The sequence below is a fragment of the Bufo gargarizans genome, chromosome 9 (assembly GCF_014858855.1).
Source record: "Bufo gargarizans isolate SCDJY-AF-19 chromosome 9, ASM1485885v1, whole genome shotgun sequence".
NCBI classification, from domain to species: domain Eukaryota; kingdom Metazoa; phylum Chordata; class Amphibia; order Anura; family Bufonidae; genus Bufo; species Bufo gargarizans.
The window spans coordinates 179772986-179799718 of NC_058088.1; the positions used below are offsets into that span (position 1 = coordinate 179772986).

The 26733-nt window shown below is 45.7% G+C and overlaps 1 protein-coding gene across 1 annotated transcript in view; it reads right to left on the minus strand.

Moving 5' to 3' along the window:
- The window catches only part of SH3GLB2 (SH3 domain containing GRB2 like, endophilin B2), a 44318-nt gene extending 22577 nt beyond the window's left edge, over positions 1-21741 (minus strand). Inside the window, 3 exon segments of the mRNA XM_044268579.1 lie at positions 3033-3161; positions 3246-3387; positions 21498-21741. Of these exon segments, the coding sequence (XP_044124514.1) occupies positions 3033-3161; positions 3246-3387; positions 21498-21560 (334 nt within the window). The 5' untranslated portion in view covers positions 21561-21741.
- Positions 21742-26733: the final 4992 nt, after the last annotated feature.

The window sequence follows — 26733 nt, forward strand, 5'->3', positions numbered from 1 at the left end:
CGGAAAGAGTCCTCATGAATATCAGGACTCCTCGCCTTGCCCTGTGTGGTGAACTGGAAGTGTTTAATAAAGGGTTTCAGCAGAACTGCTGGGTCAGTTTTAGAGAGTGGCCCAGAGTTTTGATAAGGGGACCGGTTGCTAAAATAAATGATGATAGCCACCATTTAAAAAAAAATAATTAAAAATTAAAAAGAAATGTGTTCATTGCGGCCCTACAATAAGTATATATAGTTATAATACAAAGTGTGATGATTATGGGGGCTATGTTATGTTAAATAAAATAAAAAGTGTTTCATTAAAAAATGTTTTCCATCTTTTCTTTTTTTTTTTTTTTACCTATTATATACTCTGGCATATACAGATGGGTGATTTTGCCCAAAAAAAAGAATCTTGATTATTTTTAATTTAAGGACAATTATCGATTTTTCTCAAGTATTTTTTTTTTCTGGTGGTTACTTTTATTTTTCTGCCCAATTTTAGAGACACCCTTTTGGTGTACATATAACTTATTGATTTACTTTTATTATTATTTTTTAATCATGTGGTAATCTAAAAAGAAAAAAACAAAAACAATTCAACTATTGTTTTTTTTTGCACTTAGAATTTATGGCATTCACAACATAATTAGCATGTTACTTTTATTATATCCGCCATTACGGTTATATCGATACTAAATACGTATAGTTTCATATGTTTTTTTTTACTACTTTTGCACAAAAATAAAAAATGTAATGTCCTCACATTCTAACAAACAGTCAGAGCGAGATGAGTTGTGGTTTCATTGTTACCATTTTGGTGTACATGGGACTTACTGATTAAGGGCTCATGAACACAAACTTATTTTCTTTCCGTTTTTTTTTTGTAGACTGTATACGGAACCATTCATTTCAATGGGTCCGCCCAAAAAATGGAAGTTACTCCGTGTGCATTCTGTTTCCGTATGCCCGTTCCGCAAAAAAAAAATAGAACATGTCCTATTATTGTCCGCATTACGGACAATGATAGGACTGTTCCATTAGGGGACGGCTGTTACATTCAACAAAATACGGCATGCACATGGGCATCATCCGTATTTTTTGTGGATCCGTTTTTTGCAGACTGCAAAATACATACAGTTGTGTACATGAGCCCTAACATTTATTTTTATTTATTTTTGGGGGGGGGGAGGGGGACAATTCCATTTTGCTTTGCATTTTTTTTTTTTTTTACGTTGTTCAGGGGCGAACACAGTGCGATACCATAGATGTGTGTCGTTTTTTTTTCAACCACATTTATAAAAATAAAAACATTTTTATAATGGAAAACATGGTTACAATGCAGTGGTAAACTGTACTTTGTATACAACTGCATTATAGCCCATCACTTACAGTGACAGTATGTCTGAGGCGGTGCCTGTGGCACAGTGTAATGCTCATACAGTTATGGCAGGCCTAGGGACCTTTGTTAGGCCCCCAACTACCATGGCAATGTATCGACACCCCACAATTGTGTATCCCGGGGCGCAGATGGAGCCCCTGTGTAATTGCCTAGATGCAGCTGTCGCTATTGATCACGGCATCTAGGGAGTTACCAGTAAGCGGCCAGCATCAGAGTTATCTCCGATTGGACAGTTACAGCGGGAGTCCGGCTACAGTCAGTGCAGGGTCCAGTGGTAATTTGCAGCACTGTGCAGGCCTCTTCCGTCCCTGTAGCCCAAGCCAGTATTCATTGTGTGGGTGGCAGGGACTGAAAAAAGAGTATCCAGGTGCCGCACCTGTCATAGAGGTCGGGTGCAGGCTATGTGATTCTGCCGCCGACACCCGCCTCCTGTATTTATATTAAACGTTAGTTATCTTCATTGGTGGCGCAGTGGCCACAGCCCCTCCCCCTCCCTCATTGGTGGCGCAGTGGCCACAGCCCCTCTTCCGCCCCTCTCTATCCTCATTGGTGGTGCAGTGGCCACAGCCCCTCCCCTCCTCCGCCCCTCTCTATCGTGATTGGTGGCAGCGGCATAGAGGGAGAGACTCCTTCTCCACTGTGCTGCTGAGGAGAACATGGCGCGTGCCATGTTCTCTGATACTAGTAGAGCGGCCTAGTATCGGTAAAAGGCAAATCCCGGTACAAAAGTATCGATAATTCGGCACCCGATGCAACCCTAGGTAGGACGTTCCACAGTGTAACGGCTCCACCTATATTGATGTCTAAATCACCTTTCTTCCACAAGATGGCGCTTTGCAAATAGTCCTCTAGGATCACCCGAAAATCTTATTAGTTTTTGCAGCTGCTGCCTGACATTAAGTACTTCTGCTTACCACATTACCCATGTCCTTTTCTTGTTCTGTTGCCGCCAGTTTTATTCTATTCTATATGTACGCAGCCATACGATTACCGTGGTCCCCCGGTGCATTACTTTTTTCTGAACACTAAAATTCACCCGCCACTTTCTTGCCCATGTTGCCAGGTATTTGACAATCAAGCTTGGTTTTAAATGAGTGGTCTGCTTTTCCTATATTGTTTACCTATCCTCAGGATACGTCATCATTATGTGATAGGTGAGGGTCCGATTCCAGGCTAATGTATGAAGAGACTGAGGTGCTTGTGCGAGCGCTGCGTTCTCTTCATTGTCTACCTGCACGCTGTCGACATTGCGCTGGTGGTGCAGTGTAACTACAGCTGCTCCGGCCAGGGTTGGAGCAGTTGTAATTACACTGCACTGCGATGTTGAAAGTTTGCAGGTAAACATTGAAGAGAACGCAGCGCACACACAAGCGCCACTGTCTCTTCAAACAGCTGAGCGGTGAAGGTGCCAGGAGCCGGACCCCGCCAATCTGATATTGATGACCTATCATCAATATGGGAAAGTGGACAACCCCTTTAGCCCATTTTGAGTATGTCCTATTTACAAGGACTGATGTTTTCTGTCGTGTCACCAATTCTTTACCCATGTGCATAAATTGCCCCCTAGTCCAGGCTTCATTACGACACTGAAAGTGTTAATTTATTATAATTTTTTTTTTATATGGAAGAAACTGCAGTTATTCTATAAAACTCACCATAAGGAGAGCTGGGTCCAAAGTCATTGGCTGCTTCGGTCATGTACTGGCCCAATAACTCCCCATTAGTCACCCGAGAGGGAATCTTCCGGTCCAATTTTTCATATAAAAACTCTTCTACTCGAGCACCTACAGGAAGGACAACACACAGTGCGTCTTTCTTCTGGATTTCCATTCTTTCTTTACATTAGCCCTATTTATTCATCTACTCACTGGGGTTGGGCTGCAAGAGGACCTCGGTCTGACGTAGGATCTTCTCGGTCCAGTTCTTTGTACCGTCGGCTCTGGACAAGAGGTTCTCGAAGTGAGCGTCCAACTCCGTCTTCTCTGCCGAACCCAACTTCTCCTCTGTAAACTGAAATGAAGAGAATGGCCAATCAACAAAATGATAACCTATTGTATGAATTGCTGATGGAAGGGCTTAAAGATGGCTCCCGACTCCAACATTCGGTCATGACGGATCTACATGGGCTTGTGGAATCGGCATTCATGTCAACCAATGGTGATGTCCATGGCTTAGCCAGATATTGACATGGGATCCCTAGTATTGCACATATCCTTTAGCCTGGGGGGGTGGGCATAAGCCATGCACTGATCCTCAATCCAGAGGGTGCATAGTGGGAGCAGTCTATAGGCGTTTTAACCCTTTATGGACAGTCTTTGTAGTTAAAGGGGTTTTCGAGGAGTTTAATACTGATGACCTATCCAGCGGAGTGCCGCGAATCCTTCCTAGGCCACTGACGTCACATTTAGCTTCAATGGGAACTAAGCACAACTCAGTCCCATTCAATTGAATGGGCCTGATCTGCAATACCAAGCCCAGCCACTATACAATGTGTGGCACTGTGCTTGGTAAGACATGAGGGGGCTGCAGCGCTCACCAGAGAGCCACAGTCTCCTCAAACAGCTAATCGGTGGCATTGCCCGGAGTTGAACCCCCACTGATCTGATTTTGAGGACCTACAGAATCAGAAAATCATGGCGCTCCACATTTGCGATGCAATCAGTTTATATTTTAATAAAGAAGATCATACATCCAAGTGAAGATCCAGATACATGTGATATAATATCATTTACAAAGAACCCACTGAATATATCAGAGCGGATGTTTTGGTCCTTTATGGACCTTACTTAACGACTAATCTGTGCCCACCGTGTGTGAGGAGCATTGGATGGTCTGGATTGCATATGTATCAGATGACGGACAAGTCCTTCATGAGCACCAGCTTTCTTTTATAACAAAACTATCCTGAGGACAAGTCATCAATATCGAAACTCTCAGAAAACCCCTTTAAGGGGCATCTGTCAGCAGTTTTGTACCTAGGACACTGGCTGACCTGTTACATGTGCGCTTGGCAGCTGAAGACATCTGTGTTGGGCCCATGTTCATATGTGTCCACATTACTGAGAAAAATTATGTTTTACTATATGCAAATGAGCCTCTAGGAGCAACGGAGGCGTTGCCATTACACCTAGAGGCTCTGCTCTCTCTGCAACTGCTGTGTCCTCTGCACCTTGATTGACAGGGCCAGGCAGCAAAAAAAGTCATCACCTCTGGCCCTGTCAATCAAGCAGAGAGATTGTGGCAGTTGCACAGAGAGCAGAACCTCTAGGTGTAATGGCGACGCCCCCGTTGCTCCTAGAGGCTCATTTGCATATAGTAAAACATCATTTTTCTCAGCAATGCGGGCACATATGAACATGGGACCAACACAGATGTCTTCAGCTGCCAAGTGCACATGTAACAGGTCAGCCAGTGTCATAGGTGCAAAACTGCTGACAGATGCCCTTTAAACTCACCCTCCTGTTGTGTCTGTTTTAATGAATAATTGCATTCCCTGTGCAACAGAACTACCCATGGTACGGTTCCTCCTTATTCCTCCTGGAAATGTATAAAAAAGGGTGACACTTGGGCGTTACCATTCCCCTTACTAATGCAGTGCACCCCCATAGACACTGTCCAATTAGTGCTCATATTCTGTAGGTAGAAACTCCCATTCTCCAAACGAGTGGTAACCCTCAATCTATTCACAGATTTCAAGGAGGAATAACGGAAGAATGCACAAAGTAGTAAAAAATGTGCTCCTGAATTGTTGTTTTATGAGGAACTTATATATGTATTTATGACAGATCCTCCTTCCATTTCCACCAAACGGTGTTTTCTACCGAGAGCAGAGTCCATATATCCGCACGCACACAGTACATAAAGCATTTCCCATTGTGTACGTGCTCAATTATTTACACCGTATATAGCTGAAGACGTTAGGTAAGTGGTTAAGTCCTATCATCGTCCTAATCAATAAGAGCAGCCAGGTTAATAAAATGCAGATTTATATATCCAGGCCATCAATACCTGCCACCTTGTAAGACGGCTTAGAAGCATTTCTAAAGGGAACCTGTTGCCTTGGAAGTACTGTGTAATTTATGGGCACCTTGTAATAGAGCGGGAAGAGCTGAGCAGATTCATATATAGTTTGTGGGAAAAGATTCAGTATAACCTGTATTACATTCGATGAAATCCCTGCTTTCTTTTTATGCTTGGGAGTCCAGTGGGCGGTCCTATCAGTGAAATCCCTGCTTTTTCTATGCTCTGGAGTCCAGTGGGCGGTCCTATCAGTGAAATACCTGCTTTATCTATGCTTGCGAGTCCAGTGGGCAGCCCTATCAATGAAATCCCTGTTTATTCTATGCTTCTGAGTCCAGTGGGCGGCCCTATCAGTAAAATCCCTGTTTATTCTATGCTTGGGAGTCCAGTGGGCGGTCCTATCAGTGAAATCCCTGCTTTTTCTATGCTCTGGAGTCCAGTGGGTGGTCCTATCAGTAAAATCCCTGTTTATTCTATGCTCAGGAGTCCAGTGGGCAGTCCAATCAGTGAAATCCATGCTTTTTCTATGCTTGGGAGTCCAGTGGGCGGTCGTATCAGTGAAATCCCTGCTTTTTCTATGCTCAGGAGTCCAGTGGGCGGTCCTATCAGTGAAATCCCTGCTTTTTCTATGCTTGGGAGTCCAGTGGGTGGTCCTATCAGTGAAATCCCTGCTTTTTCTAGCTTGGGAGTCCAGTGGCCGGTCCTATCAGTGAAATCCCTGCTTTTTCTATGCTTGGGAGTCCAGTGGGCGGACCCATCAGTGAAACCCCTGCTTTTTCTATGCTTGGGAGTCCAGTGGGCGGTCGTATCAGTGAAATCCCTGATTTTTCTATGCTTAGGAGTCCAGTGGGCGGTCCTATCAGTAAAATCCCTGCTTTTTTAATGCTCTGGAGTCCAGTGGGTGGTCCTATCAGTAAAATCCCTGTTTATTTTATGCTCAGGAGTCCAGTGGGCGGTCCAATCTGTGAAATCCATGCTTTTTCTATGCTTGGGAGTCCAGTGGGCAGTCCTATCAGTGATTGAAAGCTTCTCCTGTATGACAGTGTATACATAAATAGCCGTCAGTCAGTTATAGGACTTCCCCCAGGACTCCCATGTATAAAATGAGCAGGGAGTTCAGTGAATAAATCACTCGGCTCCTCCTGCTCTATAACCTGCAGACACTATGTTCAACGTGGTTGCTATGAAAAATATTCTGCAGCTTTCAAACCAGCACCTGGATCTGAATATTTTTGTAATTGCATGCGATTCAAAATTTAGTATAGCCACTAAGTTATTCAATAAAAGATATCTGTATAGCGCCACCTGCTGTTTCTTCTTTTTCTTAATACGGTGTCCCTTGCTGAGGTGGACGCACATGCTCAGTTTAATCCTTCAACTGCCTCCTGAGCTGTAATGGGGAGAAAGCTGCAGTAGAAAGGACAACCTAAGCCCCCCCCCACCCCCACCCCCACCCCCATGAGCTACAGCAGAAAGGACACATCCCCTGATATAAATCTAGCAAAGCAATTGGAACAATGAATGAGATCTCTGGATCCATGTGAGGTCCATGGCTGGTTCTAGCTTTGTTAGAAAGAGATTGTCATGTACAGTTTCATTTCATTTTTTTAGATAACCCTTTAAGTAGCCATGATATGGTTTTACTGATGCCTGAAGGTTCCGCCCTTGCTCCCTCTGTTCCAGACATAATCAGCCGATCAGGTAAATCAATTCAGGGTCACACCAGCCGGCTGATAACTGACTGATTGCCATCTGCCCACAGGGATAATGAACGCTCAGGATGCTCTGACCTGTTTTCCTGCTGGCGTGGAGATAAATAATGCAATGTCGCACACCTGTAGCCCCCGCTTCACGCTGCCAGTGGGACCCGCCATCCATTATTCATAGGGGGCTAAGGTTTCCAGTGGTCACTTAAATAGGATTCGCAACTTATGAAGAGCAGCAAACTTGAGGTGGGGGATGGGAACTCCAGCAGAGACCACAACCCCATTGGCGTATCCATCACAATGGAAGGTGCAGCTGAACGAGATCCAAAAAAGCCAGGAGGACGAACATTAAAACATGACTGCGGGAGACTAAATTTTAAGAGCAGTCGTTCTGGATAATGTAGAACCGGAAAGCCGGTACATTAGAGTCTAATGTATATTACATCGACCATTATCAAATATAATATATATTCACTGGGATCGCTAATCTACAGTAAAGGCCTCGTGCACACGACCGTATGTATTTTGCGGTCTGCAAAAATACGGATGACATCCCTGTGCATTCTGTACTTTGCGGAACGGAACAGCTGGCCCTTCATAGAACAGTCCTATCCTTGTCCGTGATGCGGACAATAATAAGGCATGTTCTATTTTTTTGCGGAACCCAAATACGGAAACGGAATGCACACAGAGTACCTTCCGTTTTTTTTGCGGACCCATTGAAATTGAAACTGGAACGGACACGGAATGAAAATACGTTCGTATGCAAGAGGCCTAACTCCCAAAAAGACAGGACGTCCGGTGCACACCTCTCTTAACAGGTATGGCCAATTCCCGATCGGCCCTCCTTTACTTCAGGGGCTCCTGCATTTAGTGGATAAGATGGACGGTGCCCCTTCTATGACCCATGTTAGAGGGCAAACATATTAAGTGCCCCCATTTCATGCTGAGGATCAACAAGCGGTAGCGCCCAATGTTTAGGAATGAAGAGGGCGGAGGGGTTGGTGAGGAGTTACTATTTGCGCACATTCACATAAGGTCATGTTCACATAGCACAGATACGCCAAAGGCAAATCCACCGTGGAGTTTTTTAAAAAAAATGCACAGCAGAAATCTGAAGCCTCCATCCTCATTGTAAGGGCTCATGGCACACGAACATGTGCGACAAACCGCAAATAGCGGTCTGTAATGCACGAGCACTGGCCATGTGCCTGCTGTTTGGGGATGCAGACCCATTCTCTTGAATGGGTCCACGATCCACAAGATTCAGTCCACCTCGCAAAAAAAAAAAAGCACGGACCGAAATCCCACAGAAACGTTCTTCCACTCCGTATCTTGAATGGGTCTGCATCCACATGGAGCACACGCGGCTGGTGCCCGTATATTGAGGGCCACAATACGGGCACGAGGCACAAACTTTTGTGTGCATGAGCCTATTAAAGGGGTTGTCCAGCCTACAAGCCAAAAACTTCAATGAAGGGAACCTGTCCGAAAGTGGCTTGGTCCCGTGATGGGTTTGGCCAATCACTTACCTCAATAGTCACGTGCTAGAATGGCCGGTTCCAGCACTGTGACCAGCTGAGGCTGGAGGCGCCACGGGACCAAGCCACTTATGGTCCAGTGGGGACTGGAAGCGGCAGGGAATGGCGGGGCTGTGAACAGGTTCCAACCATTGGGGTTGTCAGCTTGTAGGCCAGACAACCCTTGTAATGAAGCTAATTTGTGCCTTTTTGTACAATGAAAAACCCGCTGTGAATTCTAAAATCCGCAGCAATGTTCTGCACGGATCGGCAGACGAGCATCAGCTCTATGAGCTCTGCCGGGTCCAGAGCTCTGCCGTCTCCAAAAGGCCGAATGTGAATGCAGCACGACCGTATGTGTTTTGTGGTCCGCAAAAAAGACGGATGACGTTCCGTATGGCATCCGTTATTTTGCGGTTCTGTTTTTTTTTTTTGCGGATCCATTGTAATAATGCCTATCCTTGTCCGCAAGCTAGAAAAAAATAGGACATGCACAATTTTTTTTGCGGGGCAACGGAACGGACATACTAATGCGGACAGCACACGGTTAATGCCTCATGCACACGACCGTTGTTGTGTCCCGTGTCCGTTGTTCCGTTTTCCGCAATTTTCTGCGGACCCATTGACTTTCAATGGGTCCATGGAAAATTCGGAAAATGCACCGTTTGTCATCCGCATCCATGATCCGTGTTTCCAGTCCGTGAAAAAAATAGGACCTGTCCTATTTTTTTCTTGGACAACGGTCCGTGAAAAAACAAGGATGCACACAAGATTGTCATCCGCGTCCGTGATCCGTGTCTGTTTTTTTTCCTATCATTTTCCTTCATGTCTGGTGATCCTCCAAAAATCAAGCAAGACACACGGAAACAAAAACGGAAACGGATCACGGAACCCCGTTTTGCGGACCGTGAAAAAATACTGTCGTGTGCATGAGGCAAAAAACAAAAAAAATAAAATTAACGGACACGGAAACAAAAACGTTCGTGTGCATGTAGCCTTACACTCAGGAACCCAGTTCTTGTGATCGGTCGGGAACCTAGTGGTCGGCACCCCGCCAATCAGACACTTGTCACCTATCCTGAGGATCGGTGCTAAGGAGGAACAACCCATTTAGTCTAGGCAGAATCCCGGATGTGTGAACATGGCCCAACAGGAAACAGCGGGGTGAATATAATCAGCCTTCCATATCACAGAGGACGCATTCAGGGGCTTATCCACCTACACACCTCAGCCTCTCGGGGCCTTTACTAACCCTTCTTTAGCCTGGCAACCCAAGCCAGAAGAAAGAGATTAAGGAGACTTATGTCACATAGCCGGAATTTCTGAACAGCTACTTGGAAAGCTTCCTAGACAACGCGCTGCGGGTTGCTGTCACAAATACGAAAACGGTCGGCTGGAAGTCACGGCAAGAAGCACCGGGAGGGACGGCAAAAGAAATGTTACCCTGCTTAGTCCAGTAATGGCCCGACTTAGTGAAACTGAACTGTCATATATCCCTTAGTCACCAGCCTGTTAGGGGCGTTAGGCTACTTTCAGACTAGTGTTTTTACTGGATCCGGCAGGGTTCAGCAAAAACGCTTCCGTTACTGATAATACAACCGTCTGCATCTATTATGAACGGATCCGGTTGCATTATCTTTAACATTGCCAAGACGGATCCGTCATGAACTCCTTTAAAATTTAATGGGGGACGGATCAGTTTTCTATTGTGTCAGAGAAAACGGATCCGTCCCCATTGACTTGCATTGTGGGTCATGATCCGTTTTGCTCCGCATCCCAGGGCAGAAAACATGCTGCGGTTTGATCTCCTGTACGAGAACGTAACGGAATGCATTCTGGCGCCCTCCATTCTGTTCAGTTACGTTTTATCCCCATTGACAATGAATGGGGACAAAACTGAAGCGTTTTTCTCCAGTATTGAGCCCCTATGACGGATCCCAATACCAGAAAACATTAACGCTAGTGTGAAAGTAGCCTTAGTGACCAAAACATTTATTTTTATTCTTTTCATTTTTTCTTTTTCACATTTCAAGAGTTGTAACTTTTTTATTTTTCCGTCTATCTAGCCATATGAGGGTTTGTTTTTTTGTGGGGGAGGTTGTAGTTTTTAATGGCACCATTTTGTGGTGCATCTGTGCTGTGAACGGACAAAAAATGCTGCCGAAAGCCGGCATATGAAAGCAAATGTGAACCCAGCCTTAGGCCTCATGCACACGATGGTTACCTCATAATATACACACAAAGATGCCACATGCTAATGAGTTGATTTGAGTCCAGCGTGATGTCATTGAGTCCAGCGTTTTTTTTATTCAGAGCTATAGCCACTCCCCTGCCCACCTGCTGCTTAGTCATATGGAAAATAACTGTCAATCAGCAGCAGGTGGGCGGGGAGAGTCAGGAGCTCATGAATATTCAGGACTCATCATTATCAGCTGGAGCTTTTCAATACAAGATGTTGGCAGATTGACTGGGTCAATTCAAGAAAGTGACCCAGAATTTTGCCCTTAGTTAGGACACCATAAAACTGGTGACAGGTTCCCTTTAAAAACACAGATATGAACCCAGCCTAAGGCTACATTCACATGACCGTAGGTGTTTTGCTGTCTGCAAAACACTGATCTGCAAAAAATACTGATGTGGTCCTTTTGGCATCTGCACTGCATCCGTTTTTTTTTTTTTGCGGATCCATTGTAACAATGCCTATCCTTGTCCGCATAACGGACAAGAATACGACATGCTCTATATTTTTTGCGGGGCTACGGAACAGACATACAGATGTGGACAGCACACGGTGTGCTGTCTGCATTTTTTGCGGACCCATTGAAATGAATGGGTCCGCATCCAATTCGCAAAAAAGATGGAACGGCCATGGAAACAAAATACGTTTGTATGCATGTAGCCTAAGATAGTAATTCCTTGATGAATTAAAAAAAAAATGTAATAAAAAAAGTGCAAACAATAAGAAATTATTTTACATCAAATACATTTTATGGTACATCCACGATTTGTGCACCTTTTCCACACGTACCCAAAAATGGTACCAATAAAAACTACAGTTCTGTAGACAGAGATATGAAAAGTTACGGCTGTAAGAAAACAGCGATGCAAATAAAATGTTGATTTTTTTCAAAGTTATTTTTTTGTAATTTGGTAGCGCTGTAATCGTACTGACCCGCAGGATAAAGACGTCATGTCATTTTTTGTGCACAGTAAAGGCTGTAATATCAAAAGCCAAAAACTTGACACGGAATTGTGTTTTTTTTCAATTTCACCCCACAAAAGATTTTTTTGTCTGTTTTCCAATACAAAACATGGTAAATTCAATGGTATGTACCATAAAAAATAAAAAATATACACGTTGTCCCACAAATATGGGGAGGAAAAGCTGAAAGCGCAGTAAGCTTTTATATAAACTGAAAAAAATAAAATAAAAGTAAAAAAAAAAAAATGTCTGCATGTGCTGAATTCAAATACCTCCTACTAGTCATCTGGGCTTGTGAAAAACTATAGAAATAGTCATCCAATCCGGTCGGGTATCACGCCCCCACTGTGGCATAACTGACGTCCCAAAGAGGCCCCAACACCGCCAATGCTATGTTCCCCACCTCTTGGCACATGCGCAGTGAATTTCGAGCGGAATACAAGCCGAAATCCACATGCAAAATCTGCCGTGAACACGTCAAGCCAGTGGCCGCCACAGCTCCATGAAGAGTCACCAAGCCTCGGCATGGCGGCAACTATCAAGAAAAAGAGCTGGACCTTCCACTGAAATTTGCAAACGACAGTGGGAGGCCATCCTACAAGGCACGTCCACACAAAGCCTGACGCCACGACTGCAGAGCTCTGCGGGAGCGGCGTATAATTGTGTTACCAGCCTGATCCCCCTGACCCTACATTTCGCTCCACTGCTTGCCAATTTCGGTAGAAGGTGCAGCTTATTCTTCTTAGAGCTTGTGCGCACAACCACGTTTTTTGTCTGCATCCGATCCGCATTTTTTGCGCTACACACTGATCACATCAGCACCGCGGCCCCTTCATACAGCTGATCTGCATCAGTGCCAGGAGTTGAACCCCCACCGAACTGAAATTGATGACCTATCCTCAGGATAGATGATCAATTATCTACAGCCTGTACAACCTCTTTACAATTCGTTATTCTAGGCCAGCGACATCACGTTCATTGGTCACTGGCCTGGGAGCAGTTCAGTCACATTCAAGTGAATGAGGCTGAGCTGCAATACCAAGCACAGCCACTATACAATGTACGGCGCTGTGCATGGAAAGACGCGATGTGGCCGCAGCGCTCACAGGAGCACCGCAGCCCCCTCATACAGCTAATCGGGGGTGCCGGGAGTCAACTGATCAGATAGGGATAACCTGTCCTGAAGATTAAAAATAAATAGAGCATGCCCTGTTCTTGTCCGTTTTACCGGCAAGGTTAGGACTGTTCTATAAAGGACAGGACGTTCCATTCTGCAAAATGCGGAACGCACTCAGACGGTATCGGTGTTTGGCGGATCCGCAATTTGGGGACCATAAAAAATGGCTACAGCCATGTGCATGAGCCCTTAAGAGTATAATAACAGATATGCCATTTGGGGGGGTCTGATGGCTTCCAGGAGTCACTTCCACATTAGGCTACATTCATATGACTATATTGGTTTTGCGGTCCGCAAAATAAGGATGCAGTTCGTGTGCATCCTGCACCTTTAGAGGTCCTCCCTGTAAAAATGCCTATTCTTATCTGCAAAACAGCACAACCGCACGGATGCAGACAGCACCGCCGCTAGATGGAGTCCTGTCCCTTTAAGGCGCCGTCATCCCTACACATCAGATGTTTACTCCAGACCGAGCGCTCTTGTATAAATCCTTCCATGACCCGTAACACAAATACCAGCATTGCACAAAACCCGTCACATTTACAAGCTTTAAGCTTCTAAAAAAAATGAGAAGTCGATGACGTGTGACTCACTAAAAGCACTGACTGTGCCGCACATTAAACCGCGCTCTGCAAGGAGTGAGGAGAACATCAACTGCCGGCCATTACACCGACACATAAATGGAATTCACTGCATCAAAAAAATATAATTTATAAACAGACTAAATATGTGGTGCTATAGCTTTAAGGGACCCTAAAAAACCATAGCCCCTTTATGACTGTCCATAAAACTTACAAACCAAAAAGGGAAAATTCAACATACTAGATGGCTTTGAAGCAGCTTCCTGACACAGAAATGTTCCTCTGCTGTTCTGTCTGCTATGAAGACCATTGTCTGAACTAAAAAACCTTCTCAGTACTCCTGAGGGCCTTTTAAGGTTGATTTCCACGACCACGCTCGGTCCGGGAAACACAGGCCGTGTGTCAGACGCCTTTCCCGGACCGAACGGATTACATCCTGGTGATTTATGATACAGTCAGTTCCTGCAAAAAATAAGCCCTCCTATGACTATGTCAACTGAAAATTAAGTGAGGAGGAAAAACTGAAAATGCAAAATGGGACCGGTCCTTAAAGGGTTAAGGATAGTCAGGTCCATATCAAATCCAAGTGGCCATTGGAATAGTGTTTCTGCTTCCGGCATGTCTTCTCTACGAGTCTTCTACTAAACCACCGCCACAGTGTTATTCAGCTTGTCAGTAGGTTTAGCAGTGCAGGTCCTGTTTTGGACGCCTTTCCCGGATCTAAACTGTTTACATCATAGATTTATGATACAGTCACATCCTATCTGATTGTGGCTCTATTGTACTGTACAGAAAAATGCGCAGGTGCACGTTACTTTGGCTGAAAACAAAGTAAAAGAATGCAATGCAACAGCTCTCTGCAAACCAAATAAAGTGCAAAAAAGTATTCTAATGCTAAGCTTATTAGGTAAATTAGAGATGCTTGGCAAATACATTTTGTACAAAATTATTTGGGCCCGTCTGCCACACGTCAAGGCGATCTCTGTAAGACGGGAACCTAACACTTAATTCTACCTCTTATGTGCCATGACGGCTACCATACAATTCAAGGAGTGTAGGTTCCACATGCATGCTGGGCCCACCTTAATTTTTGTCATCTTTGGTGCCAAAATGGCCTACATTAAATCCAGAAAATGCAGGTACCAACATGCATGCCGAGCCCACTCCACACCTCTCCTGGTGCCAAATGGCTTCCAGTGATTGAGGGAGAGCAGACTAAGGTTCCCGTCTTACAGAGATCGCCTTGACGTGTGGCAGACGAGCCCCAATAATTTTGTACAAAATGTTTTTGCCAAGTATCTCTAATTTACCTAATAAGCGTAGCATTAGCATTAGAATACTTTTTTGTACTTTTTTTGGTTGCAGAGAGCTGTTGCATTGTATTTTTTACTCTATTGTACTGTACTCACATGATGATGATGATGAGCACAGTACAACAGACCCACAATCAGATAGGAACTGACAATATGATAAATCACTATGATGCAGTCAGTTCCGGTCGGGAAGGCGTCCAACACACAGCCAGTATTCCCCGGACCGAGCACAGTCGTATCAATCAGTCCTTAATAGGGGTTGTCCGAGTTATGAAAAAAAATATATATAGCACTGAAAATCTGAAGGGCAGCAATATATAACGAAGCAAGTTTTATGCAAAAAAAAATATATATATATTTCCTCATTTCCCTGGTTCTTTTCTGGCCCTTTGTTTACATGCAATAACAACAACCTCTGCCCCTCCCCCTGCTCTGCTAAGGGAGTGGCTACAAGAGCTGCCCTGAGTGACATGTCTGCCTGCTGGGAGAATTAGCAGCATGTTGTATGTGTAGGACTACAAGTCCCAGCTGTATAATGACACTGCTAAGGGAGTGGATACAAGAGCTGCTCTGAGTGCTGGGAGAATCAACAGCAACTTGTAAGTGTAGAACTACAAGTCCCAGCTGTATAATGACACTGCTAATACACACAGGATCTTCCCCCTACCTTCTTGTGCAATGCTCTCTCTAGTCTGTCAGCTCCTGTGCCCAGAATTATCACTGCTGCAGCTAACCAGTCTGTGCAGCTGAAGGGGTTAAGAATCGTAGGAGAGAGCAGACAGCCCGGCAGTGAAGGGGGGGCGTGGCCAGCACAGTGACCTCTGGTTTACAGGCTTGTAAATGAACTTCATCAGAGCAGGGAGAGAAGCGGACATCACAGGTCATGTGACCCTCAGTCAAATCTTATAAACCAGGCACCGGAGATAAAGTGAGTTAAAGGGGTTGTCCGGGTTCAGAGCTGAACCCGGACATACCCTTATTTTCACCCCGGCATCCCTCCTGAGCCTGGCATCGGAGCATCTCATCGGAGCATCTGCGCAGGGCACAGGCTCTTGTGTTTTCAATAACACACTGCCGGGCGGTAACTTCCGCCCAGCAGTGTGTTCGGTGACGTCACCGGCTCTGAGGGGCGGGCTTTAGCTCTGCCCTAGCCGTTTTACTGGCTAGGGCAGAGCCAAATCCCGCCCATCAGTGCCGGTGACGTCACCGGGCTGCCTGTCAGCCCCATAGAGAGCCCGGTATGTCACCGGAACTCAGAAAAATGCCTTTGCCCTGCGCGATTTAGCGCAGGGCAAAGGAGAGCATCGGAGCATGAACTGCTCCGATGCTCATGTCAGGGGGGCTGCCGGGGTGAAAATGGAGGGATGTCCAGGTTCAGCTCTGAACCTGGACAACCCCTTTAATTGTAAAGTTGTTATACTTGCCTAGTTAGGAACATAGAAAGAACAAAAAAATAACTCGGACAACCCCTTTAAGGTAGCAGTACACCTTAGATAGCTGTTGGCCAAATATTCCCCCCTACTTAATAAGCCGCTGTTAGACACTACTGATGGCAGCTCATCTCCCTTGAAAACAAAAGAACTAGACATGTCCAATCCTCATCTCCCCTAAAGAGATGGGACGCCCCCATACACGTTACATAATTGGGCAGATTTATTAAACTGTCTAAAAACGCTATGTTGCCCCTAGTAACCAATCACAAGAGCGCATTCATTTTTCAAATGCACCATAAGAAATGACAGCTCGGTTGCGATCGGTCTGTAAGGGCGTCAGAGACAGTTCTTCTAGACAGGTTCGTAAATCTCCCTCTTGATGCTTTTCGATGGCCACAGAGAAGTTTCTACTGCTATTTCCATGTTGCATTATAAGACAGCACTCTCTTGCAGCTCCGCACCTCTGGGGAGCCATACCCATGGGCCTATACCTCATGGCCGGCGTGCCGTCTACATAAACAGCAATATTCATTATAAAACACCTCATGACATTAGAATCCCCATGCACTGGGTAACCTACCTCTTCTACAACTTACTGAACTCACTGCCCCCCACATATCTCCTCAATGTGCAGCACCTGCAGTCAACACTTTACAAAATGATCTAATTTGGGGCATTTTATGGTCATTCTGGCCCATTTTTGAGGGGCTTAGCTTTCCTGATGTTTGCATTTTCAACGTCGGTAAGTATGGGAGCCCACGAGGAGAAACCAGAAGCCAGTTAGATTTTTTTTTTTTTGGAAAGAAAAACTTCCATAGACATCAATTGAAATGGCCAAAGATTTACTGCTATAGGTTTGCGTCTGTATTACAGCAAGTATATCCTATTTAAACCTTGTTGCACTCTGTTGTTCTTGCTTGGAGTAGGGTTCCCACCCCAACTGTCAGTGAAGAAAAGACTCCAGCATATGATGTGTTAAATAGTTTTTTTATTTTTTATTATTACGAGGTTACTGCGGCTTTGAGTAACGTTTCAGCCTTATGGCCTTCTTCAGACTAACAGGGGGTTCAGACCTGAGCGTTCTGAAACGAGCGCTCTGTATGCGCGATTGTACGGGCGTTTACAATCGCGCATACAGAGACAGGCGTTCACAAATTGTCGCGCGTTCCCGAATATCTATGTGCGGGAACGCGCGACAAACGCCCAAAAAAAAGCTCAAGAACTTGTTTGAGCGTCGGGCGTTTTACAGCGCGATCGTACGCGCTGTAAAACGCCCAGGTGAGAACCATTCCCATAGGGAAGCATTGGTTTCTCCGTGTTGAGCGTTTTACAGCGCGTAGGAACGCGCTGTAAAACGCTCAGGTCTGAACTTAGGGTAATGCCGCTGGTGAGAGAAGGAATAAGGTTGAGCGCAGTGTAGAATGTGGATATACCGCTGGTGAGAGCTGGTTGAGCGTAGCGCTTCTCTCACCAGCGGTATATCCGCATTCTACACTGCGCTCAACCTTATTCCTTCTCTCACCAGCGGCATTAGTCTGAAGAAGACCATAAGGCCGAAACGTTACACAAAGCCGCAGTAACCTCATAATAATAAAAATAAAAAATAAAACCATTTAACACATCATATTCTGGAGTATTTTCTTCACTGTATTACAGCAAGTTCACATGCGGCAGATTTGTTGCCAAGGTTTCTGCATCTGTCCCATTCATCTTGGATGGGTCCTACAGCATCCATGTGCTTTGTGCAGAAACAACTCTTATCACATGAATTCAACTCAGTTTTTATTCACGGGAACATCTGCAACAAATCTTCCAAATGTGAATTCACTTTTATGGCTGCAACACCCGCCGCCTACAGACCTGGAGTTGGGTCACCATAGTGCTCAACAGGTCCTCGTAGAACCTCTGAGGGTTCAGGTGTTACAGTCGCTAAAAAGCAAGCCGCCTTAGAAGCCCTCAGAGATGTCACAGTATTATTGGCTACGAGGATGCTGGGATTCGTCTGGGTTGGTAGCTTTAGGTTAGTATGGGCTCCTTACCGCTTCCTAAAGGGTTCACTCTAGGTAGCCATCATGTGTGCAGGGGCGCCATGACCAATGCACCAGATCCTAAAAGTCCACCAGAGAAGCAATGACTACAATGATGCCATTGACACCTCGCTAGCTACTGCTTCTAGTATTGACAAGCATAGTGATTAATATTTCAGAGCTTCAGCCTTCCTCTCGAGGATCCTTCCTCTCATCTCAACCAGACAGACCCTGTCGATAAAGAGCAGGACACATATTATTAGGTGGCTCACAACGTCCATAAGTTCGGATCTCAACTGCGGCCACAGCTCAGTGAACAGTGCCTTGTTATTAGACAGAAACCCAAGGGAGGGTGACTGTCACAAGACAGCTGCGACTAGCACCACCTTAACCCTTTTGATTCTTGTGTACTGTGACGAGGTCAGAGATACGCCACAATGTATTTTTACTTCCTAAATGCAGAAATGGCTGCACTAGCAGCCCCCCCCCCCCCCCCCAACACGAGTCTTTACAGCAAAATGACGGCTTTCAGCCAGAGAAAAAACTGTTGCATGCAACATTTTTCTCCAGCCAAAACCCGGCACTCATACAGGAAAGTAGCCAGATCCCATTATAGATTATGGGGTCCGGCAGTGAACAGCAATATCCGGCAATGGTGCGGGAACAGCTTGTCAGATCAGGTTACGGATGATGTGAACGTAGCCTGACTTTGAGATATTGAATTTAAAAGGTTGTGCCACAATGGATGGGATTCTAGTGGTGGTCCCCGCGATCAGATCCTGTGGATAGGTGAGGAACGTCTACTATGGCACAAACCTTTCTACAGAAAAGGGCTTAGTCGGTGACGGAGGACAATAACTTTTTAAAATCTATGGATGTCCTATCTGATGAACCTCCAACGATTCTATCATCATATGTTAAGATGAAGATCAAACCTAATACCAGGTCAGAATGGCCAACATACGATCCTCTATAGGGTCTGGGTTGTGGTAGTGCCACAATGGATGGGATTCTAGTGGAGATCCCAGCGATTAGATCCTGTGGATAGGTGAGGAACGTCTACTATGGCACAAACCTTTACACAGAAAAGGGCTTAGTCAGTGACTGAGGACAATAACTTTTTACAATCTATGGATGTCTTATCTGATGAACCTCCAACGATTCTATCATCATATGTTAAGATGAAGATCAAACCTAATACCAGGTCAGAATGGCTCTCTCCATAGGATCTGGGTTCTGGCATGATCAGGTCAGAAGAATCTATGAGGTCGAGTGGACACTGACATTGAAGCGGGTCACTTTCTGTTGAGGGTTATTACATTTTTGGGCTATTTTACAGATCAATTGTAAGTCCTTAGTGATGAAATAAATGTGGTAGGTGGATGGACCTTCACCATAATCAGACCTGGTTGTCCCAAGAGATAAGAAATATACAACTGATGGCCTACAGGATGTTCGCAACTAACTATTTTCATATGTAGGCATACAACCCAGTGTGTAAAGTAGTAGAAGATCACAGGGAGTGATCCTTTAAAGGGGTCTTCAGAGACTTTAATATGGAGGACCCATTAGTATCAGATCAGTGGGGGTCTGGCCCCCAGCCGTTCAACAGTTTGAATGGGCTGCTGCGCTCCACTGACCGCTCCATACACTGGGTCGAGACTGTCCTTGGATACTGTGCTGATCCAATGCAAAAAAGCTGCGGCAAACATCTGATTGGTAAGGGATCCAGAAGTCGGAGCACCAACTATCGGGTATCGATGGTCAACCCTAAGGATAGGTCAGCAACGTTAAAGTCCGGGAATCACTTTAACAGCAAAAATAAAGTGAACACCACTGCCCCAGAAGTAAAAATATTGCATGATGTCACCTTTTGGGGGTCTGTTCACACTTCAGGATTCCTGCATCTAAATACTCGTCAAATCAGCAACTTTCCGTATCCAACGCAAGTGAATGTAGTATTTTATATGCCACTCATGTGCTCCTGAGAAAATCGGGACGAAAAATGTACACAAGAAGAATGGGCATGTGTCTTCTTGTGGAAGCTGCGGCAGAAATCAAAATGCCGGCCTCGAATTTGCTATAGGCAAAACAGTAATGTGTGAACATACCCCTAGATGTCCTAAGGGCGGCGTACACATTTCTGCATGCACGCAAGTGTGTTTATATTGCGATCTGCAAAATACTAGAAATGACTAGTCTTGTCCGCAATCCAGAGAAGAATAGGCCATGTTCTATGATTTGCGGATGCAGAATACGGTTGTGTGCATTAGGCCTAACCTTATAGATGTTTTTTCCGTTGGTCCTGATAGCACAGACGCGCTGAGCTGGGGACGATGACAAGATTCTCATCTGTACAATAACAAATGGGGGCAGAATTGCAATGGAGCCGGGCTCAGCAAACTCTGACGCTCCACCTGTGGGGACACTACAACTCCCAGCGTGCTCCAGTGAATTTTCTGGACACCCTAGAGAACAGCCAAGCTGAGAGTTATAGTTTCACAACAGCTGGAGCCCTGCAGGTTGCTGATTGTTGATATATAGGGACGCATTTTACCTAAAAATGCTTTTATAGTGGGGGCTCTATCCCTATCTCTAGAAGCCCCCTTTATTAGACAGAATGGAGACAGCATCGTACTGCTGCCAACCCCACGACATCCACACCGCTGCCCAGTGAATGGGAGTCTATGTAATACAAGAATGTGCCGAGTCAGCTTATGTCAGGATCCAGTCATACGCCAGAATTTCACCCCACCCCAAAATTATCTCATTTATTAGGGGGGCTCACTCAAATAGGGCTCCCCTTTGCACATGGCTGAATGACAAGTCCTGGATCCCTATGCAATAATCAATCTACTGATCCCTACTAGAGATGAGTGGCGAAAAACAATGCACATATAAAATATGTATTCAGAGCATTCATAAGATGTTCTGCAGCAGCTGCCAGCATGCAGAGGCTACCTGTCATCATCCTCCATGGATGCTCCAGCTCCCAGCAGGTGGATGGAGGACAGTCTAGGGAGATGCAGCAAAGATGGAGGGATAAGAAGCGGCATCTGTCAGAGGATGCTGCAGAGGGGAGGGCTGCACATCCCAGGGGCACAAACCCCCCCATACACCTACATACACATGCCCCCTTACCTGCACAGCTCTGGTGAAGAACACCCCTGCATCAGAAGCCAGCTTCTTCACGTTGAAATCCATGGTGTCTGCAGCAGCTCCTGCCTCCTGTACTGCTAGTAGTCACCAGCTGCCTCTGCTCCCAGATCCTCCCACCCACAGCTCCTGGCCAGGCCAGCTCAATCCATCACAGAGCGTCCAACATATTCAATCCATCTCTTCCGGCATCGACTGCTTGGCTTGTTAAAGGGGAAGTGTCATCTATACTCCTATAAAAAAAAAACTATTTCGATGAATTCTCTTAAATCCTGCAATTAGGAAAAAAAAATATATAAAAAATTTCTGAATTCCAGTTCACTCGTGACCGCTTCAGTACGTTTTATACTATGGCCTCATCCGCAGTAAACTAGTGCAAAGGACAAGCGGAGAAATTACCCATAGCAACAAATCAATCGTCCCAGATCCAGGAGGACAGTGCCAAGTTTCGGCCTGTGTCCTGTGGTCCCGGGATGTGTGGACTTCAAATGTATCTGCGTCCTTAGGGTGCACATTTAGCTGAACACGAGGGCGAAGCAGGGAGCCTCACCATTCCAAAGCTGACGGAGTTTCGGCGCAGTGATGTCATCGTGCCAAGCCGCAGACTGGAGGCCAGAGCAGTCCTGCTCTGCACCACTCATCGTGGGAACACGGGATAGGGGAGTATTCAAACTAAGGGGTATCGCCATGTATTGGAATACTTATGGGGGGCCCCATACGGTGAGGGTGTACTTAGGGGACAAGTAGGGGCATCATACCATCTGGGAAGGCACTAATAGGGCATCATCCTGAGTCAGGGGAACCAAGGGGACATGCTTAAAGGGAACCTGTCATCAACTTTATGCTACCCATACTAACGGCAGTATAAAGTAGAGACAGGCGAGTTGATTTCAGCGGCCTGTCATTTATAAGTTAAAAGTAAGTAGTTGCCGAGAACCAACATCACAATCATTGCAGACTGGGCCTGGAAAAGAGTCCCGGCCACCTGAGAAGAGTCCTGGTTATTCCTGCTGATGACTGACCGGCTTCTACCGAGTTTTCTCCCTTTCTGTCTAGGAGAGAACTGCCAATCATCAGCAGATGGGTGGGAGAGCCGGAGATTATGTATAACCAGGACTCTTCTCAGGTAGACTGGACTCTTTTCCAGGCCGGGGCTGCAATGATAATGATGCTGGTTACTTTTAGCTCATGAGTGACACACCGCTGAAATCAGCATTTCTGTCACTAATGGTGAGGTCAGCATAAAGTGGATGACGGGTTCCCCTTAAACTGTTGTCAGACTAAAGAAGTATTCTTACTATGTGTGGAGCGCTATTATGACAGAGGCACGGCCTAGTAAAAAAACATAAAAATTTGCTGTTATATCCACCACTGATATTGTCCCTCCTCCTGCTTTTCGAATGTTGGGAGACAGGGGCGTTGCTAGGTTAAAACATTTGGGGCCTGGGCCCCTGTTTTGTCCCAGGCCCCGAATGTCCTGACTGCCTGCTAGATACAACTGTATTGCCTCCACAGGACAGCAATGCAATTGAATCTAATGCGTTGGAAGAGCTGAAGGACCTGTGATGACATCACAGGTCATGTGACCAGTAAAACAGTCAGTGGTTGAGAAGGACCTGCGAAGATGTCACCATCATGTGACCAGTGCAGGAGAGGACGGCAGTAAAGAGGGGAAGAAGCTGAAGTAATGTCTGCTACATCAGGAGAGGTAAGTGAAGGGAGAGGCAGAGCAATGCTGGGAGTTGTGGTTATTTAACTGGGACTGTATGTTAGGGGTGAAGGGGGGGGTGTTATTTACATGGGACTGTGTGTTGGAGGTGGCTGGGGAGGGGGTCATGTAATTTACATGGGACTGTATATTGGAGGGGGCTGGGGGAGGAAGTGATGTTATTTACCTGGGACTGTATGTTGATGGCGGCTGTGGGAGGGAGTGATGTTATTTATATGGGACTGAATGTTACAGGGGGCGATGTTATTTACGTGGGACTGTATGTTAAAGGTGGCTGGTGGGGGGGGGAATGATGTTATTTACATGGGACTGAATGTTCAGGGGTGATGTTTACATGGAAATGCATGTTGGAGGCATCTGGGGAGGGGGTGATATTATTTACTTGGGACTGTATGTTGAAGGCAGGCTGGGGAGGAGGTGATGTTATTTACATGGGACTGTATGTTGGTGGGGCTGAAGGGAGGGGAGTGATGTTATTTACATAGGACTGTATTTTGGAGGGGGCAGGAGAGATGGTGTGATGTTATTTACATGGGACTGTATGGTGGAGGCGGGAATATAACAACAGGGGGGCACCTGCAAATCCAGGGGACATTATAGGCGTTATTATTACTACTGGGGGCTCTATAGGAGGGACTTATAGATCTAGCCTTATTTCTACTAAGAGCACTATGGGGGTCTTATTACTACTGAGGGGGTCTGTAGAGAGCTTTATTACCACTGGGGGGACAATAGGGGGCCTTATTTGTACTGGGGGCTCTGTGAGGGTATTATTAATACTGGAGGGCTCTTCTACTAATGGGGGCACTCTTGGGGAGCATTATCACGGTTGGGGGCACTGTAGGGGGGCAGTATTACTATGGGGCACTCCTTCAGGATAGTATTTGGGGGTATTAGGGGGCACAGCGAGCAGCAGGATAACACTGTGGGGACTCCAGGTTGGGGGATAATGATAGAAAAGTGAGGAAGCTAAGATGTCTGTGTGTCACACTCTGTAGAGACGAGGCGGCTGAGAGAAGTTGTCCAGACCGAATGGAGAAGATGATGACAGAGAAGATCTACATCAGAGGAGACGTCACCTGGAGGCCCTGGATGTGACAGGTATCTGCTGCTGTATGGCAAAATGCAGTGTGTGGGGGGAAGGAGGGGGGGGGCGACTTAAAGAACTGGGCCATATTCATTGGGGCTTGGGCCCCGGATCTTTTGAGACCCTAGCAATGGGTCCTCATTTAGAAAAGGGTTCATCCTGATAACCCCTTTAAAGGGCATCTGCTCCTAGAGGCTCATGCCCTCTTAACTTTGATTGACAGGGCCAGGGGTGGTGACATTTACACTGCCTGGTCCTGTCAAAGTGAAGATAGCAAGGCAGCTGCAGAGAGATCTGAGCCTCTAGGTGTAATGGTAACACCCCCGTTGCTCCTAGAAGCTCATTTGCATATATTAAAACATAATTTTTCTCAGCAATGCGGACACATATGGACATGGAATCAGCACAGATGCCTTCAGCTGCCAAGTGCACATGTAACAGGTCAGCCAGTGTCATAGGTGCAAATCTGCTGACAGATGCCCTTTATTAAAGGGGTTCTCTGGGAATTTAGAAATGAAAATACTTAAATATTACTTTATTGTAAATATATTCTCAAACACCTTTCATTAGTTATAAAGGTTTGTTTTGTCTGGGGAGCAAATAAAATGGCCGCTGTCATATTTTTACATCCAAAACCTGCCCTAATCACACAGGAGGACAAGTTACCTCACAACACTGAGCTAAAGAGCTGCTTCATCCTCCTCTCCTCTTGTCAGGGATTATGATCCTGAATACAGCTAACAAGATCTTCAGCTGAATCTCTGGGGAATGCAGTTTATGAGAAGACATGAATTACAGAGAGGACGGACAGGACAGGCTGTGGTAATGGAGACTGTAAACAAGTGCTGCTGCTCATTAGTCACATCCCACCGCCTCTCTGTACTTCATGTCTCCTCATGAACTCTGTTCCTTCAGAGATTCGGCTGTAGATCATATTAAATCGTATTCAGGATCATAATCCCTGACAAGCAGAGCAGAGAGGAGGATGAGGCAGATCTTTAGCTCAGTGTTGTGAAGTAACTTGTCCTCCTGTGTGATTAGGGCAGGTTTTGTGTGTACTAATTCAGGACAGCGGCCATTTTATTTCCCCTGATGATCGTTCCCCAGACAAAACGAGCCATTATCTAATGAAAGGTGTTTGGGAATGTATTTATAATAAAGTTATATTTATGTATTTTCAGTAATTTTATTTTCTTAATTCTCAGAGAACCCCTTTAAGGGATGATGCGTGAGAAGGAAGGGTCAAGACACAGTGTGATGTAGCGATATATTTTCTTAACAAAACCTGAATAAATAATGGAATATAGAAAAAAAAAACGATGAAAATGATATTGACTATAGTAATTGTGTGATCAAATCCTGATTCAGGGCACCCTCTACTGGCCATACTTAATATTACCTGTGAAATCTCAGTACACTGGTACCTCAGGATATAATGGGAGTCATTAATTAAGACCAGCGTTTTAGACACCAGTCTTAATGGCACCTATAGCTGGCGGTGGATCCACTGAAGTTATGAAGAGGCGCCGTCCTCTATATCACTTTGGCGTATCCAGCGCCAATCTAAATGTAAGCCTGCTTCCTTGCTGGCTTAGGGCTTGTTCACACGAACGTATGGGTTCCGTTCCGTGCATTGGGGCCGCAATTTGTGGTCTGCAATGCACGGAGAACGTTCGTGAGGCCTCTGGGACGGATCCAGACCCATTTAACATCTCTCCGTTCCGCAAAAAGATAGGACATGTTCTATCTTTGTGCGGAACAGAACCCCACAGAAGCACTCCGTAGTGCTTCCGTGGTTTTCCCTTCCGTGTTTCCGTTCCGCATCTCCGGATTTGCGGGCCCATTCAAGTAAACGGGTCCGCATCCGTGATGCGGAATGGGCACGGAACGGTGTCCGTTTATTGCGGATCCGCATATGCGGTCCGCAATACGGCAACGGAACCCATACGTTCGTGTGAACAAGCCCTTACATTTAGACCATTTTCTACGCCTCAAATAGGCATAGAAAATAATGAATGTGCCAGCCCGTCCACCTCCCATGCCACGGCCACTTTTTTAGACTTGGCGTGAGCGGGGAAAAAGTTGTAGATTTCGTTGAAAATAACCTTTGCGCCGCAATCTGCGCCAGAAATACGCCTTATAAAGGCGTATTTCTGTATAGTAAATGACCCCCAGTATTTTTAGGGCTGTTTCAGACGAGCGAGTCCTGTGCGGGAATCACACTCCGTGTGTGAGCACCATTCCCTGTTATGGACACCGTTTGTTTCCCAGGACCGTATGACATTAGGGCTGATGCACCCGGCCGTGCCCGTATTGCGGCCAGCAAACAGCGGGTCGGCAATATGCAGGCACCGGCCGTGTGCTCACTTGAATGGGTCCACAATCTGGAAGGTCCAGTGCGGAAC